Source organism: Strix aluco, chromosome W, assembly GCF_031877795.1.
Source record: "Strix aluco isolate bStrAlu1 chromosome W, bStrAlu1.hap1, whole genome shotgun sequence".
In the NCBI taxonomy this organism is placed as follows: Eukaryota; Metazoa; Chordata; class Aves; order Strigiformes; family Strigidae; genus Strix; species Strix aluco.
The window spans coordinates 3610288-3624314 of record NC_133970.1 but is presented as its reverse complement, the minus strand read 5'-3'; the positions used below and the strand labels follow the sequence as shown (position 1 = coordinate 3624314).

Sequence of the window (14027 nt, the reverse complement as noted above, 5' to 3'; positions counted from 1 at the left end):
GCTTATATTAAAACTGCTTTTGTTTTACCCACAAGGGTTGGGTTTTTTTCCTATCTTATTTTCTTTCCCCTCTTTGCCCTGTTGAGAAAAAAAAGGGGAAGGGGGGGGAAGTGGTAGAGAGACTTGGTGGGTACCTGGCATTTAGCCAAGGTCAAACCACCACAATATTTAATATGAAGATATAAGAAGATAGGATAGACTGAAGTGATCAGGTGCAGGGCTCAGCCAGACAAGCATAATGGCTGTCCCTGTTCTACCTGCAACCAGCCCCTTTGATAGTCTTTTCTGTCTACCCTCTTTGTTCATCCCTGCTTCCCCTTCCCCTGCACACTGACTCATCAGTTGGCATAGCTCCACCTACCCCTTTCAAACATCCTGGACCCTCAGGTTTGCATCCTTATCAGTTGCAAAGTCCCTGTTTGCCTGCAGTTTCTTGATAGCCCATCAATTAGTGTGACTGACCAGGTTTGTTTCTGGTTATTGTCTTTGTTAAGGCTAATTGGTCAGGTTTTATGTCTGTGTGTGTCTGTCCCCTCTCCTTTTCCAGCTGAAGGAACAAACACTCTCACACTCCAGGTATCCAAACCACTTAGTGTGACTGGCCAGGTTTGTTCCTATCACCATCTCCCTTATCCTTTGTCCCTCAGGTTTGTGTCTGTATGGTTTTGTTTATGGCTCCTTTGACCAGATACCCTTAAAGGAGCAGACACTCTACTTCCATATACCCTTATATATTTGAACATTTATTGTTCAAAGACACTGCATTTGACTGACTTTTGCTACATGATCAAGAAATGTTACGGTGTTCAGTAATAAAACCATTCCCACAGAAACACATTTCTATTCCAAAAGAAACACTTTTAAGGATAAAAAAGAGAGTTCAATGTCAACAAACTAGTTCATGGCCTTCACAAAAAAAGGTTAAAAAAACCATGTCTGACAATTGCAACAGCTCCTATAAAATGGATATTATCCACTATGACTATGGAACTAATTTTATGGCTTACAAAAGAGGCAGCCACCAGATAATAACACCTGCTTATGTTCAAACTGGGTCAAGTCTAAGTCACTGATTAGATTATCATGTTCACATCCCAGAATAAAACCATCTATATTACACAGAAAAAACAGGGAACATTTTAGGCATTGTTAATTATGGTATTGCTTATAACACTAACATCAACCTTCCCCTTCTTTTAAATTTGATTGAACAAATATTTATTTGTTATAAATTTGTTATTTATTTGGTATCCTACGTTTATTGTCTCTTACCTAACATTACCTTTAATTTTGGTCATATACTATTGGTTAATCATAACTGAGGTAGAAAACCCTTTATTTTTTTCTGATGAAACAATCAGTAATTGGTCATGTTTTGTATGGGATCTGGTGTAGTTGGGAACTGTCAGTGCTAGGTTAACGGTTGGACTAGATGATCTTCAAGGTCCTTTCCAACCTAGATGATTCTGTGATTCTGTATGTTATTGAAATTGTATTATTTTTTATGAAAAAGTCTTCCTACTCCAACATATTTTTTGTATGGTACAATATTCACCCTGACTGCTTATTAAAGAAAACATAGCTGAAAGCCCAGAAAGATGAGTACAAAATGCAAGATATATTATCATATTAATATTGATTTCGACTTGATTTCTCACTTAGCACTAACATTTCTACTGCTTTTTATAGTTAGAATAAAATGGTTTAAATACAAGAAAGGTTAGTCTCTAAAGAAGACAGAGGAAAGAATGTTACAGGCACAAAATTGGTTTACAATTCCCACTTATTTTCTTAGCAAGTTTAAAGAACAGTAAGCTCCTTGAAATTGCTAACTAGATATCTGAAAGAAAAAGTTTACATTCTAGGCCTCAGTGTTTTACAATTTCACCGATGGAAAGATCTTTTGCCCATTTTTATGTACACACTCATGTGAGCATTTTCAAATAAGTGACTGAAAAGATTACATGGAGAAAATTTTTTCTAAGATTTTTGCTGTTATTTTCATCTTCTAGTCAAATTAACAATTAACATAAAATCATACAAAAGGCGAAGAAATCACACTGAAGAATTTCTACTTCTACCTCCAAACCTTTTTTCCATTTTCTTTTTTTTTATTTTTTTGTTCCCACACTTTTCTCATGAGATAGTTCTCTTTCTGTTGAGAGGGAAATGCCCTCATATACTTCTTCATGCTCTTCATGTACCTATTAGTGTCTTTTTTGCTTACTCTTAATCTCCTTTCCTCCCCCTACTGAACAATCCATTGAAACAGCAGTTTTGCTCCAACAACAGTAAATGATGCTTTTTCAAAGCTGCTGCTTTTTTGAGTGAAAAAATGAGCAGAGTATTATATTATTTCTAACTGTAAAAAAAAGAGAATATTCTTGCACTCACACTGTCAATGAAAAGATAATAATAATGGAAATTACATGTTAATAACTAATAGGTTACTTAATACTTTACTTTGATATATATTCTGAGCTCAGACTTTGTATACTACTTTATTTTCCACCTTTAAACAAAGAAAAGATTTTGTAAAAAAAAATTTTTCCCTCCTCATGTAAAAGAGAGGCACAGACATGGATTAGAAAGTAAAGCAACACATTTTAGTTGATATTTTGAGACATTTCCCTATGGAGTATCTCTCAACCCTGCCACTAGGCTCAGTGAAAATTGATTCATTCCCACATTGTATTAGGTTTGCATGGCAAGGTTTTGGTAGAGGGGTGGCTGCAGGGGTGGCTTCTGTGAGAAGCTGCCCCCGTGTCTGATAGAGCCAGTGCCAGCCAGCTCCAGGACGGACCCGCCAATGCCCAAGGCCGAGAACATCAGTGACGGCGGTAGCGCCTCTGGGATAACATATTTAAGAAGGGGAAAAACACCTGCTGCATAACAGCAACCGGAAGAGAGGAGTGAGAATATGTGAGAGAAACAACTCTGCAGGCACCAAGGTCAGTGAAGAAGGAAGGGAAGGAGATTCTCCAGGCACCAGAGCAGAGATTCCCCTGCAGCCCCTGGTGCAGCCCATGGTGAGGCAGCTGTGCCCCTGCAGCCCATGGAGATCCATGGTGGAGCAGATCTCCACCCGCAGCCCATGGAGGACCCCACACCAGAGCAGGTGGATGCGCCCAAAGGAGGCTGTGACCCTGTGGAGAGCCCGCGCTGGAGCAGGCTCCTGGCAGGACTTGTGACCCTGTGGAGAGAGGAGCCCATGCTGGAGCAGGTTTGCTAGCAGGACTTGTGACCCCGTGGGGGACCCACGCTGGAGCAGTTTGTGCAGAACTGCAGCCTGTGGGAAGGACCCACGTTAGAGAAGTTTGTGGAGGACTGTCTCCCATGGGAGGGACCCCACACTGGAGCAGGGGAAGAGTGTGAGGAGGAAGGAGCGGCAGAGACAACGTGTGATGAACTGACTGCAACTCCCATTCCCTGTCCCCCTGCACCACTCAGGGAGGAGGAGGTAGAGAAATCGGGAATGAAGTTGAGCCCGGGAAGAAGGGAGGGATGGGGAGAAGGTGTTTTAAGCTTTGGTTTTATTTCTCATTACCCTACTTTGATTTGATTGGCAATAAATTAAATTAATTTCCCCAAGTCAAGTCTGTTTTGCCCGTGACGGTAATTGGTGAGTGATCTCCCTGTCCTTATCTTGACCCACAAGACTTTCGTTATATTTTCTCTCCCCTGTCCTGAGGAGGGGGAGTGATATAGCGGCTTGGTGGGCATCTAGCATCCAACCAAGGTCAACTCACTACATACATACACCATATGAAACCAAAATCCGCTTCACTGAAGAAATTAAAAGTCTTGAGTATTCCATCCAAAACCAACCCTATAAAAGTAAAAATGCACAGACCTGAAAATTATAAGATAAAAACAATCGTATTGGGGAAAAAAACCCTCTCTTAGAAAGAATATCCCTTTGTACTAAGATCATCATTATTAAACATTAAAAAAATAAAAATATTTAAAATAAAGGAAATTATGCATGCAGTTATCCCATAAACAGTAACAGATGGCTGTGACAGGCTGAAATACCTCATTGGCAAAAAACAGACTAATTTTACTGAAGGGAAAAAGTTGGTATTCAAGATGCAATTCATTCAGACTCTTCATTCAGTTCATGCATAGCACAGTATCAGAAGTACATGAAAGTTGTCCCTTTTTTTTGTTTTCTCTCCTCAGCTGATTAAACTTACATCTCTTGCTGTTAGAGACAACTGACTTGTATTTTGTCAATTGATGACAATTTTGACAGACTTCCTCTGTTTTCATCCTAAATTTTTTAACTTGATCCTCTTGTTTAAAATTTGTTCTCTCTCCCATGTTTTTTGTCTGAAGTGGTTTTAGATAGATTTTTTACATTTTTTTAAAAATCCTAACAAGTTGCTTAATGCATCGAAACAGAAAGTTAAAGGCTGTGTCTCACCTACACAAAGAAGAGGTCATAGCAACATAAATTCCAATAGGCTTTTATTATAAAAGAATGTTGCTTTTTGCACCAATTAGAAGTTTTATAATACAAAGATAATAATAACTTGGAAATTTCATTTCTCACTAGGTATATTTTAATATTTTAGCAGGGTATTTCCTATAACATTTTAAATATGTCAAACAACTTTCAAAATTTTCATATGAAATGTGTTTCCTAATTTTATCTCATCATCATCTTTATTATTCTACTTCTATATCACTATATACAATTTTCCTATACATGCACTATATATATGTATGTGTATATATATAGCTATGGAACTGTAATCTCTTTCACACATTTTAGATATTGTTTAGCTAAAATACATTTTACTGGGTCCTTCAATGTAATCTAAGAGTGACCAATAAAATAGAGGGCCTATTCATTCTAAGTCTTTCTCAAAAATGCTATTTTGATCTAATATTTCAGGTCACAAGATCACAGTTAAAGGGCAGTTTTAAGGATTCTGCTCATCTTCAATTGTTTGTTTGCTTGTTTTGATGGGGCTGGGACAATCATCTGTTCTACTTCAGGAAAACACAGACAAGTTTTCAGGAGGAAGGTTTTCAAGTAACATCTGGCCTCCACCCTAAGTACGTAAGCAAGTATTTTAACTAGTCTTTCAAGCCTGTACATGAAAACAAATGAGCAAATAGGAGTAATACAAAACAGATTTTTTTTCCTTTTCTCATTTTATTTCATAAACTTTTTTTCATATTTGGCCAACAAGAAACTTTCTCTATCCATTGGGGAACCTAAACAAAAGAGATACTCAATGACCATTTTCAGTAGGGATTGAAACAAGATGTATAATATCTAATTACACAAATAGCACCAGTTCTTGAGGCTTGTATGGGGTTTACATGACACGGCTTTGGTAGCAGGGGGGTTGCAGGGATGACCTCTTTGAGAGGTCATCACAGCTGTCGCTGTAATGGACAGAGCCAGTTTCAGCTGGCTCCAAAAGGGACCCATTGCTGACCAAAGCTGAGCCAATCCGCGACGCAGGTGGTGTCTCTGTGATAACATATTTAATAAAGGGTAAAAAACATTGTGCAGCAGCTATGAGTAAAAGGAGTAAAAAAAATGTGAAAGAAACAACCCTGCAGACCCCAAGGTCAGTGAAGAAGGAGGGGGAGGAAGTGCTCCAGGCACCAGAGCAGAGATTCCCCTGCAGCCCTTGGTGAAGACCACGGTGAAGCAGGTTGTCCCCCTGCAGCCCATGGAGGATCATGATGGAGCAGGTAGCCACACTGCAGCCCATGGAGGACCCCACAGCAGTTTGATATGCCCTGAAGGAAACTGCAGCCCATGGAGAGAGGAGCCCATGCTGGAGCAGGATTGCTGGCAGGAACTGTGGCCTGTGGGGGACCTACACTGGAGCAGTCTGTTCCTGAAGGACTGTACCCTGTGGAAAGGACCCACGCTGGAGCAGTTCTTAAAGAACTGTATCCAATGGGAGGGACCCCACACTGGAGCAGGGGAAAAGTGTAAGGAGGAAAGCGTGGCAGAAACAAAGTGTTATGAACTGACTGCAACCCCTATTTCCTATCCCCTCTGTGCCGCTCAGGGTGGGAGGAGGTAGAAGAGGTAGGAATGAAAGAATGAAGTTGGGAAGAAGAGGGAGGGTGGGGGGAAGGTGTTTTTAGTTTTGTCTTTGTTTCTCACTTTCCTACTCTATTTTTAATTGACATCACATTAAATTAATCTTCCCCAAGCCAAGTCTGTTTTGCCCAAATAATAAACAATCTCCCTGTCTCTATTTTGACCCATGAGTTTTTAAATCTCATTATCTCCCCCTGTTCTGTTGAGGAGGTGGGGGTGAGAGAATGACTTAGTGGACATCTGACAGCTGGCCAAGGTTAACTCACCACAGGTAGAAGTAGTAGTAGTAGTAGTGGTGGTAGTAATAATAATACTTTATATGATGGTACCTCTATAATAAATATAGGAAATATAATTATTGTAATGATGGGTAAAACATGCCTGACCATCTAACCTACTGCAGAATATCATCATATACAGCATTACTAGTACATCTACCACACAGGAAATGGTAATCTTTCAAGTATAGCACCAATCTGGGAGCAGCAAAGAACATACAAATTCTTTTTTTCTGAAGTGCAATAAAGGTGTTCTGACATACTATTATGTCACAATATTATCATATCCACCGATCAGTCAGAACTGTGCTTTTTATAATGTCATTTTAATCTAATTTTTTTCTCTGTAAATAGAAACGTGTGATACTTCAGAAAAAAAATCCTACTTAAGTTGTAAAAATAAGACAATTCTACACTGTTGATACTACTTACCGATGATGAGCCCAACATGGATTTTGGAGATCTTATAATTCCAGCTATGGAGTGACGGATAGTGTCCAACTTTGAGACTTTGTCCTTCTTGTCCTAGGAGAAAAAGTAATATCTCCAGTAAAACCAAGCAAATCAATATGGATTTACCTCTGTGCATTAATAATTGAATTACTGGAGGACATGGAAAGTAGACTCATTAATTTTGTTTAAATAAAAGGTAGGGACTGATCTGCTACTGATACAAACCAGCAAGCTTGTGTCAACATCAGTGGGATTATGCTAATGCATACCAATTGAAGATCTGAAAAATTCTGTGATTCCTTAAATATTTAGTGCAATTATTTTAAATATCACTATTGTTAACTATAAGAGATCTGAAATTCTTTTGTACCCTAAAGACAGAGGACCTAATTCTCAGCTGTCCTGAAATACCTATTTTTTTAAAAGGGTATTGGTTTGACACCATATAAACCCATACATAATAAAACCCATACATACATACTAGCATTGCCCTTAATGTGTTTTCTTCTTTTATTAATGTGATATTCTCTAATAATACACTACTTGTAAATATTAATAACAATCAGTGCAAGTAATAGGATCCATTTGTTTTCTGGCCCTATAATAAACCCCAGGGGCAATCACCACTATCTGGATTTTAAATCCTTTAAGAACAGAGCTACTCACTAAAACTACTTCCATCACAAGTAAATCACAAGTCCAAAGTGTTTATAACTTGACTTAGTCCAAGGACTGTTTATTTACTGATATCTGATTCATTGTCAGCTCTCAAAATTTAGTATCAAAGAATCTTTCAAAAATACAGAAATGTATTTTTAACACTGAAAAACTTAGTTTATTTCTCATAACTTCATCCTCAGACCTGAAGCTGAGAGACCACACATTAAAAATCTCATTCTTATTAGCTATGGGTTAATTAAGCTGTAAGAAACTGAAAATGGAAACAGAATAAATCTATTTTGTAGTGTAACAAAGATTGCTTCAAAGTTTTGAACATACACCCCTGACTGAAGAAACTGAAAATCTGATAATGTAATAAATGCAGTTTCAGTTCATTCTAAGAATTCTGAATGAGGAACAAAATCTATTAAAACTGTAGACAGAATAAAGCATTGTTTGAAAATGACTCCCAGATATAATTTAGTTTACAGGATATAGGTTAAACATTGTGTTAGTAAAATAAATTTACTTGTTTAGCAGCAAAATTCTGCAATATTCCATAAATTGTATGCCAGGAAAAGAGAGTATGAAAAAGAACATTTCATATAGGAATAGAAAAAAGGCTAAAAGTGAATTTACTAGCCACTTGAAATTAACACTGATCAATAAATTTTTTATTTTTATCAGACTCAAGTAATACTGCATGTTAACTACTTTGCTTACAGTAAAGCACTCTGTCCTGAGTCAACTGGAAAGTTGATATTTATTTTTTAAGAATTGCTGAATTAAATGGACTACTTAAATAACGACAGGGACAACACGGTGTCAAATTTTGCTTGCATGCCTATCAGGCTTGGAATGATCAATTCATTTCACACATCTTGGCTGACAAGAAGCTCAACATGACCCAGCAATGTGCACTTGCAGCCCAGAAAGCCAAACGTATCCTGGGGTGTATCAAGAGAAGCATGACCAGCAGGTCAAGGGAGGGGATTCTCCCCCTCTACTCCGCTCTCATGAGACCCCAACCTGGAATACTGTATCCAGCTCTGGGGCCCCCAAGATAAGAAGGACGTGGACCTATTAGAGCGGATCGAGAGAAGGGCCACGAAGATGATCGGGGGGCTGGAGCACCTCCCTTATGAAATCAGGCTGAGAGAGTTGGGGTTGTTTAGCCTGGAGAAGAGAAGGCTTCAGGGAGACCTTATAGCAGCCTTCCAGTACCTAAAGGGGGCTACAAGAAAGATGGAGAGGGACTTTTTACAAGGGCATGTAGTGATAGGACGAGGGGTAATGGCTTTAAACTGAAAGAGGGCAGATTTAGATGAGATGTAAGGAAGAAGTTCTTCCCTGTGAGGGTGGTGAGACACTGGCACAGGTTGCCCAGAGAAGCTGTGGCTGCCCCCTCCCTGGAAGGGTTCAAGGCCCATTTGGACGGGGCTTTGGGCAACCTGGGCTAGTGGAAGGTGTCCCTGCCCACGGCAGGGGGGTTGGAACTAGGTGATCTTTAAAGTCCCTTTCAACCCAAATCGTTCTATGATTCTATGATCTTTTCACAAGTGAGCCATGGGATTTAACTGTGACTAAATGTCTACTTCTTACATGACAGAAAAAAGTAAGTTACCAAAATATGCATGAATTCCATTGTGTTGTGTTTCCACCCCTACGGTAGTTGATTCCATGTGTACTGGACACCCCTCCAAGTGAAAGCAAACTGTGGTCTGCACTCTGCTGCCAAAGGAATTGAGAAAAATGCATTGCCAATATCAACTGTGGCATACCACTTGGCTGCCTTTAACTCCAGTTCATATGGAATTCTAGCATTTCCTGTATAGCTGCACTCAGCGGTGGCATGACTTGGTTCAGGCCACGGCACTCCACTGTTAACCTCCAGCACCTGTAAACTGGATGTCATCAAGATCTTTGGAGACCTAGTTGTTATCCAGGTCACTGTAGATAACTTCCAGCACAGCTACTTCTATCAGATATTGGATACATTCCTCTGCTGTATTCCAGTTGCCTCGATAATTTACAAGATCATCCTTGAGCTGCCTCCAGAGGCTGAAGATTCTCACCTCTTTTCCACTTTCTTTGTCAATTCCCCAGTTTCTAGTGAGGGATTCCAGCTGCTGGGCTTCCTTACCTTCTAACTCCTGACTGTTGACCCCACTATTACAGCATAGGAGCAGCCAGGCAGCAATCTGCTCACCTGGCTGGTGGCTGTAATCTTTCCGCAAATCTCAAAATTTGCCCAGGGTCAAAGACCAGGTAGTTTCTGCCTCTTCGATGATTTCTCTCACTTCCTCCTCCTCTTTCCTTGTCAATGGACCAGCTTCCTGATCAGACCCTTCCTCCTCCTCCTCCCTTACTAATAGATGGTATGGACCCATCGACCTCTGTGTCCAGTGTTTCTTTTTGACTCCTGGGGCAATTACTGTAGCTGGGGTTTGGGCCCCTATCTCATCCATGGCATCCTCAGATGTGTTTTGAGTCCCTGGCTCAACCATGGTGTCCTCAGAGGTGGTTTCAGTCCCTGTCTCAATCACACTCCTTTGATGGTACTGAACACAGTCTCAATAAGCACAGGCCAAGCCCCAGCACAGTGCTAGGAGCTGCTGGGTTTCATGGGGTAGGAAATGCACCCTTATATCAAGTGGTGCACCAATTCAACATGGGATCACATGCCCTAGGCAAGCGCCAAATCCTTCCACACACCCTGCTAGGGATCAACCACCTCAGGACAAGTTTCCTTGTCACCTCACAAACAAGTCCAATGAATCACAGAATGATTGAGGTTGGAAGGGACCTCAGGAGGCCATCTGTTCCAACTCTCCTGCTCAAGCAAAGACACTTGGAAATGGTTGACCAGGACTGTTTCCAGAGAGCTTTTGAATATCTCCAAGGAGGAAGACTCCACAACCTCCCTGGGCAACCTGTTCCAGTGCTCAGTCACCCTCATAGTAAAAAAAAGTGTTTCCTGATGTTCAAACAGAACCTCCTGTGTTTCAGTTTGTGCCCATTGCCTCTTGTCCTCTCACTGGGCACCACTGAAAAGAGCCTGGCTCTATCCTCTTTGCATCCTCCCTTCAGATATTTATATACACTGATGAGATCCCCCCTGAGCCTTCTCTTCTCCAGGCTAAACAGTCCCAGCTCTCTCAGCCTCTTCTCATAGGAGAGATGCACCAGTCCCTTAATCATCTTTGTGGCTCTTCTCTGGACTCTCTCCAGTATGTCCATGTCTCTCTTGTACTGGAGAGCCCAGAACTGGACACAGGACTCCAGGTGTGGCCTCACCAGTGTTGAGTAGAGGGGTAGGATCACCTCCCTTGACCTTCTGGCAGTACTTTGCCTCATTCAGCCCAGGATACCATTAGCCTTCATTGCTGCAAGGGCACATTGCTGGCTCATGTTCAACTTGGTGTCCACCAGGACCCCCAGGCCCTTTTCTGTCAAGCTTTTCATTCCCCTTGTTGAACTTCATGAAGTTCCTGTCAGCCCATTTCTCCAGCCTGTCCATGTCCCTCTGAATGGCAGCCCAACCCTCTGGTGTATCAGCCACTCCTCCTCGTTTTGTGTCATCTGCAAACTTGCTGAGGGTGCACTGTGGCCCATCATCCAGATCATTAATGAAGATGTTGAACAGGACTGGACCCAGGATTGACCCCTGGGGTACACTGCTAGTTACTGACCACCAACTAGACTTTGTGCTATTGATCACCACCCTCTGGACATGGCCATTCAGGCCATTTTCAACCCACCTCACTGTCTGCTTATCCAGCCCATACCTCATCAGCTTCTCTATGAGGATCTGTGGTGGGTTAACCTTGGCTGGATGCCAGGTGTCCACCAAGTCTCTCTATCACTCCCCCTCCTTAACTGGATACGGGAGAGAAAATATAATGAAAAGCTCAAGGGTCGAGATAAGGATGGATAGAGATCACTCACCAATTACCAGCATGGGCAAAACAGACTCAACTCAGGGAAATTAATTTAATTTATTCCCTTCCCCCCCATCTCTCCGTTCTTCCCAGGCTCAACTTCACTCCGTCAGCTCCTCATCCATCCCCAGGTAGAGCTCCATGTATTCCAGCTGCTCTCTCATATAAAGGGCCTACTCATCTTCCCAGCCTGTTCTTCCTGAAGAGCCTGTACACATCCATTGCAACACTCCAGTCATGGGCGCCATCCCATCACATCTCCACGATTCCAACAAGATCGTAGCCCTGCAACTGCACACAGACTTCTAACTCCTCATGTTTATTCCCCATGCTGCATGCATTAGTGTACAGGCACTTCAGAGAGGCACCCCAGCATGTTGAGTTCCTGGAGAGAGTTTGGGGAATTTCTCCATAATGGTACCTCATAGGCAAGGTGTCTTGTTTCCTCTTACACCAGGATGAAACCAGGTTCCACAAACCCACAAAAAGCCAATAGTATTAGATACTAGGATCAAACAGATACATAAGGATGCGCAAGAACCTCAGGAGCCTGTGCAACAAAACTATGCACGTCAATCCCAGAGGAGAAAGGGGAGGTGTAATCCCTCATTCTCTCCACAATATAGCCCAGCCAACACAGGAATGACATCAATGCCAGGGCCAAGCACATGGTCACTGTTTTTATCAAGCTGTTCCCAGGCACAGCAAAATAGAGAGATAAGCAGCACAGCAAATGGCAAGAGGTAAAAGCAGCCACTAACAAGTCCTAGACTCTATTATACAGTAAAGCAAGCAAGCGCTGTGACCTGCACAAAATCCTGCCAATTAACAACTATAATAGCTATAGCACATGCAGATCAAAACTGTCATTATCTTGAGCCCCACACTGGGTGCCAAAAAACACTGTAGTGGGTTGACCCCATCCATCAGCCAAACACCTACCCTGCCTCTCACCCACTCTATCCTCCTACGGGATGGGGAGAAAATAGAAGGAAGTTGAGAAGACCCACGAATCTAGATAATGACAGTTTAATAGGGAATGCAAAAGCTGCATGCACCAGCAAAGCAAAAAGAGGAATTCATCCACTACTTCCCATTGGCAGGCCTGGAAAACAGGGCCTCAGCACACGTAATGTTTGCTTGGGAAGACAAACGCCATAACCATCAACGTCCCCACTTCCTCCTCCTTTCCCTAAGCTTTTACTGTTGAGCATGATGTTATATGATATGGAATATCCCTTTGGTCAGTTTGGGTCAGCTGTCTTGGCTATGTCTCCTACCAACCTTTTGCCCACCCTCCAGCCTACAGACTTATGGGGGGGAAGAGAGAGAGAAAGCCCTGACACTGTGCAAGCCTAGTTCAGCAATAGCCAAAACACTGGTGTGTTATCAACACTGCTTTAGATACAAATGCAAAGCAGAGCATCATACCAACTAACATGAGGAAAATTAACTCCATCACAGCCACAACCAGTACACAATGCAAAGTCAAAGGACCTGCACAGGAGATCCAATTTTCAGGAATAAAATGGCAGGATGGACATTGGCACATCCCTATGGATGTGATCAACAAGATAACAGCTATGTCCCAACCAGTTCATAAAAAAAGAAACACAAGATTTCCTAGGCATTGTGGCTTTCTAGAAATAGGCATTCTGGTTTATAGTCAGCTTGTGAGCCCTCTCGATTGAGGGACCCGAAAGAACTATTTCGACTGGGGCCCTCAACAGATCAAACAGGGGATAGCTCATGCAGTAGCACTTGAGCTGGTCCAGTAAGGAACAGCTGTGAGAAACATGTTCTACACAGTAGCCATGGAACATGGCCTCACCTGGAGACTCTGGAAGAAAACTCCAGGAGAAACCTGAGGTTGAGCTCCAGGGATTTGGAGCTGGGATTACTGAGGATCTGAGGCCCACTACACCCTGACTCTCCTCTGACCCCGGGACTACAGTAAAATAGCAAGGATGCATGACTAAAGTGCTAGGGCTTGAGCAACAGGCCCAAGCCAGAGTTGACCTATAGATGAATCCTGTATATTTTATAACTGATAACCACTGTGCTAGTAGGTATTGTACTAAGTTATAACAAACCACCTATGCTGGTGTAAAAAGTGCTAAAGTGTTGAAGTACTGAAGCCTGAACAACAGGCCCCGAGCCGCAGCTGCTAACTTAGTATGTGATCATTAATGAAGTGTGTACGCTCGCTAGTGAAAGATGCAGCTTGGACAGAATATAATCAGTAGTGAGGATGAAATGCTGAGAGAATGTATCCAACCTCCCTTGTTCAGCCTTGTTCAAGGCTGAGAACCCAAGTGTTGGCCTTGTTAGACACTCCCTTGGTTCTCCCCACAAGCCCTGGCCAGGCTTTGGGTGGAATCCAACAGGAGGATGAAACCAGATGTTTTCACTCAAAACAAAGGTGCCAGTTATTCTGACTTGCTGATTTTTGGTACATAAAGCTGGACCCGCTCACAGCGACTTTGGGTGCCTCACCTACGGGTGGACGCCCCGCGTAGGATTTCCCACTTGCTGGGAAAGGCTCAACAAATCCTCGCTGCAGCCGGGGCTGCCCAGCGCCTGCGGGTCTGGATGTTGGTAACGTATGCAAGGGGTGCT

At 42.2% G+C, this 14027-nt stretch overlaps 1 protein-coding gene across 5 annotated transcripts in view; it reads right to left on the bottom strand.

The window, feature by feature from the left end:
- LOC141917798 (tyrosine-protein kinase Fer-like) overlaps positions 1-14027 on the bottom strand; it is a 216578-nt gene that overhangs the window by 120708 nt on the left and 81843 nt on the right. For all 5 annotated transcript variants that reach the window (XR_012621465.1, XM_074811324.1, XM_074811323.1 and 2 more), the window contains one exon: positions 6787-6879. Coding sequence is in view for 4 of the 5 variants with exons in the window: in XM_074811324.1 (XP_074667425.1) it covers positions 6787-6879 (93 nt within the window). In the remaining variant the exon portion in view is untranslated. The remainder of the gene's footprint in view (positions 1-6786; positions 6880-14027) is intronic.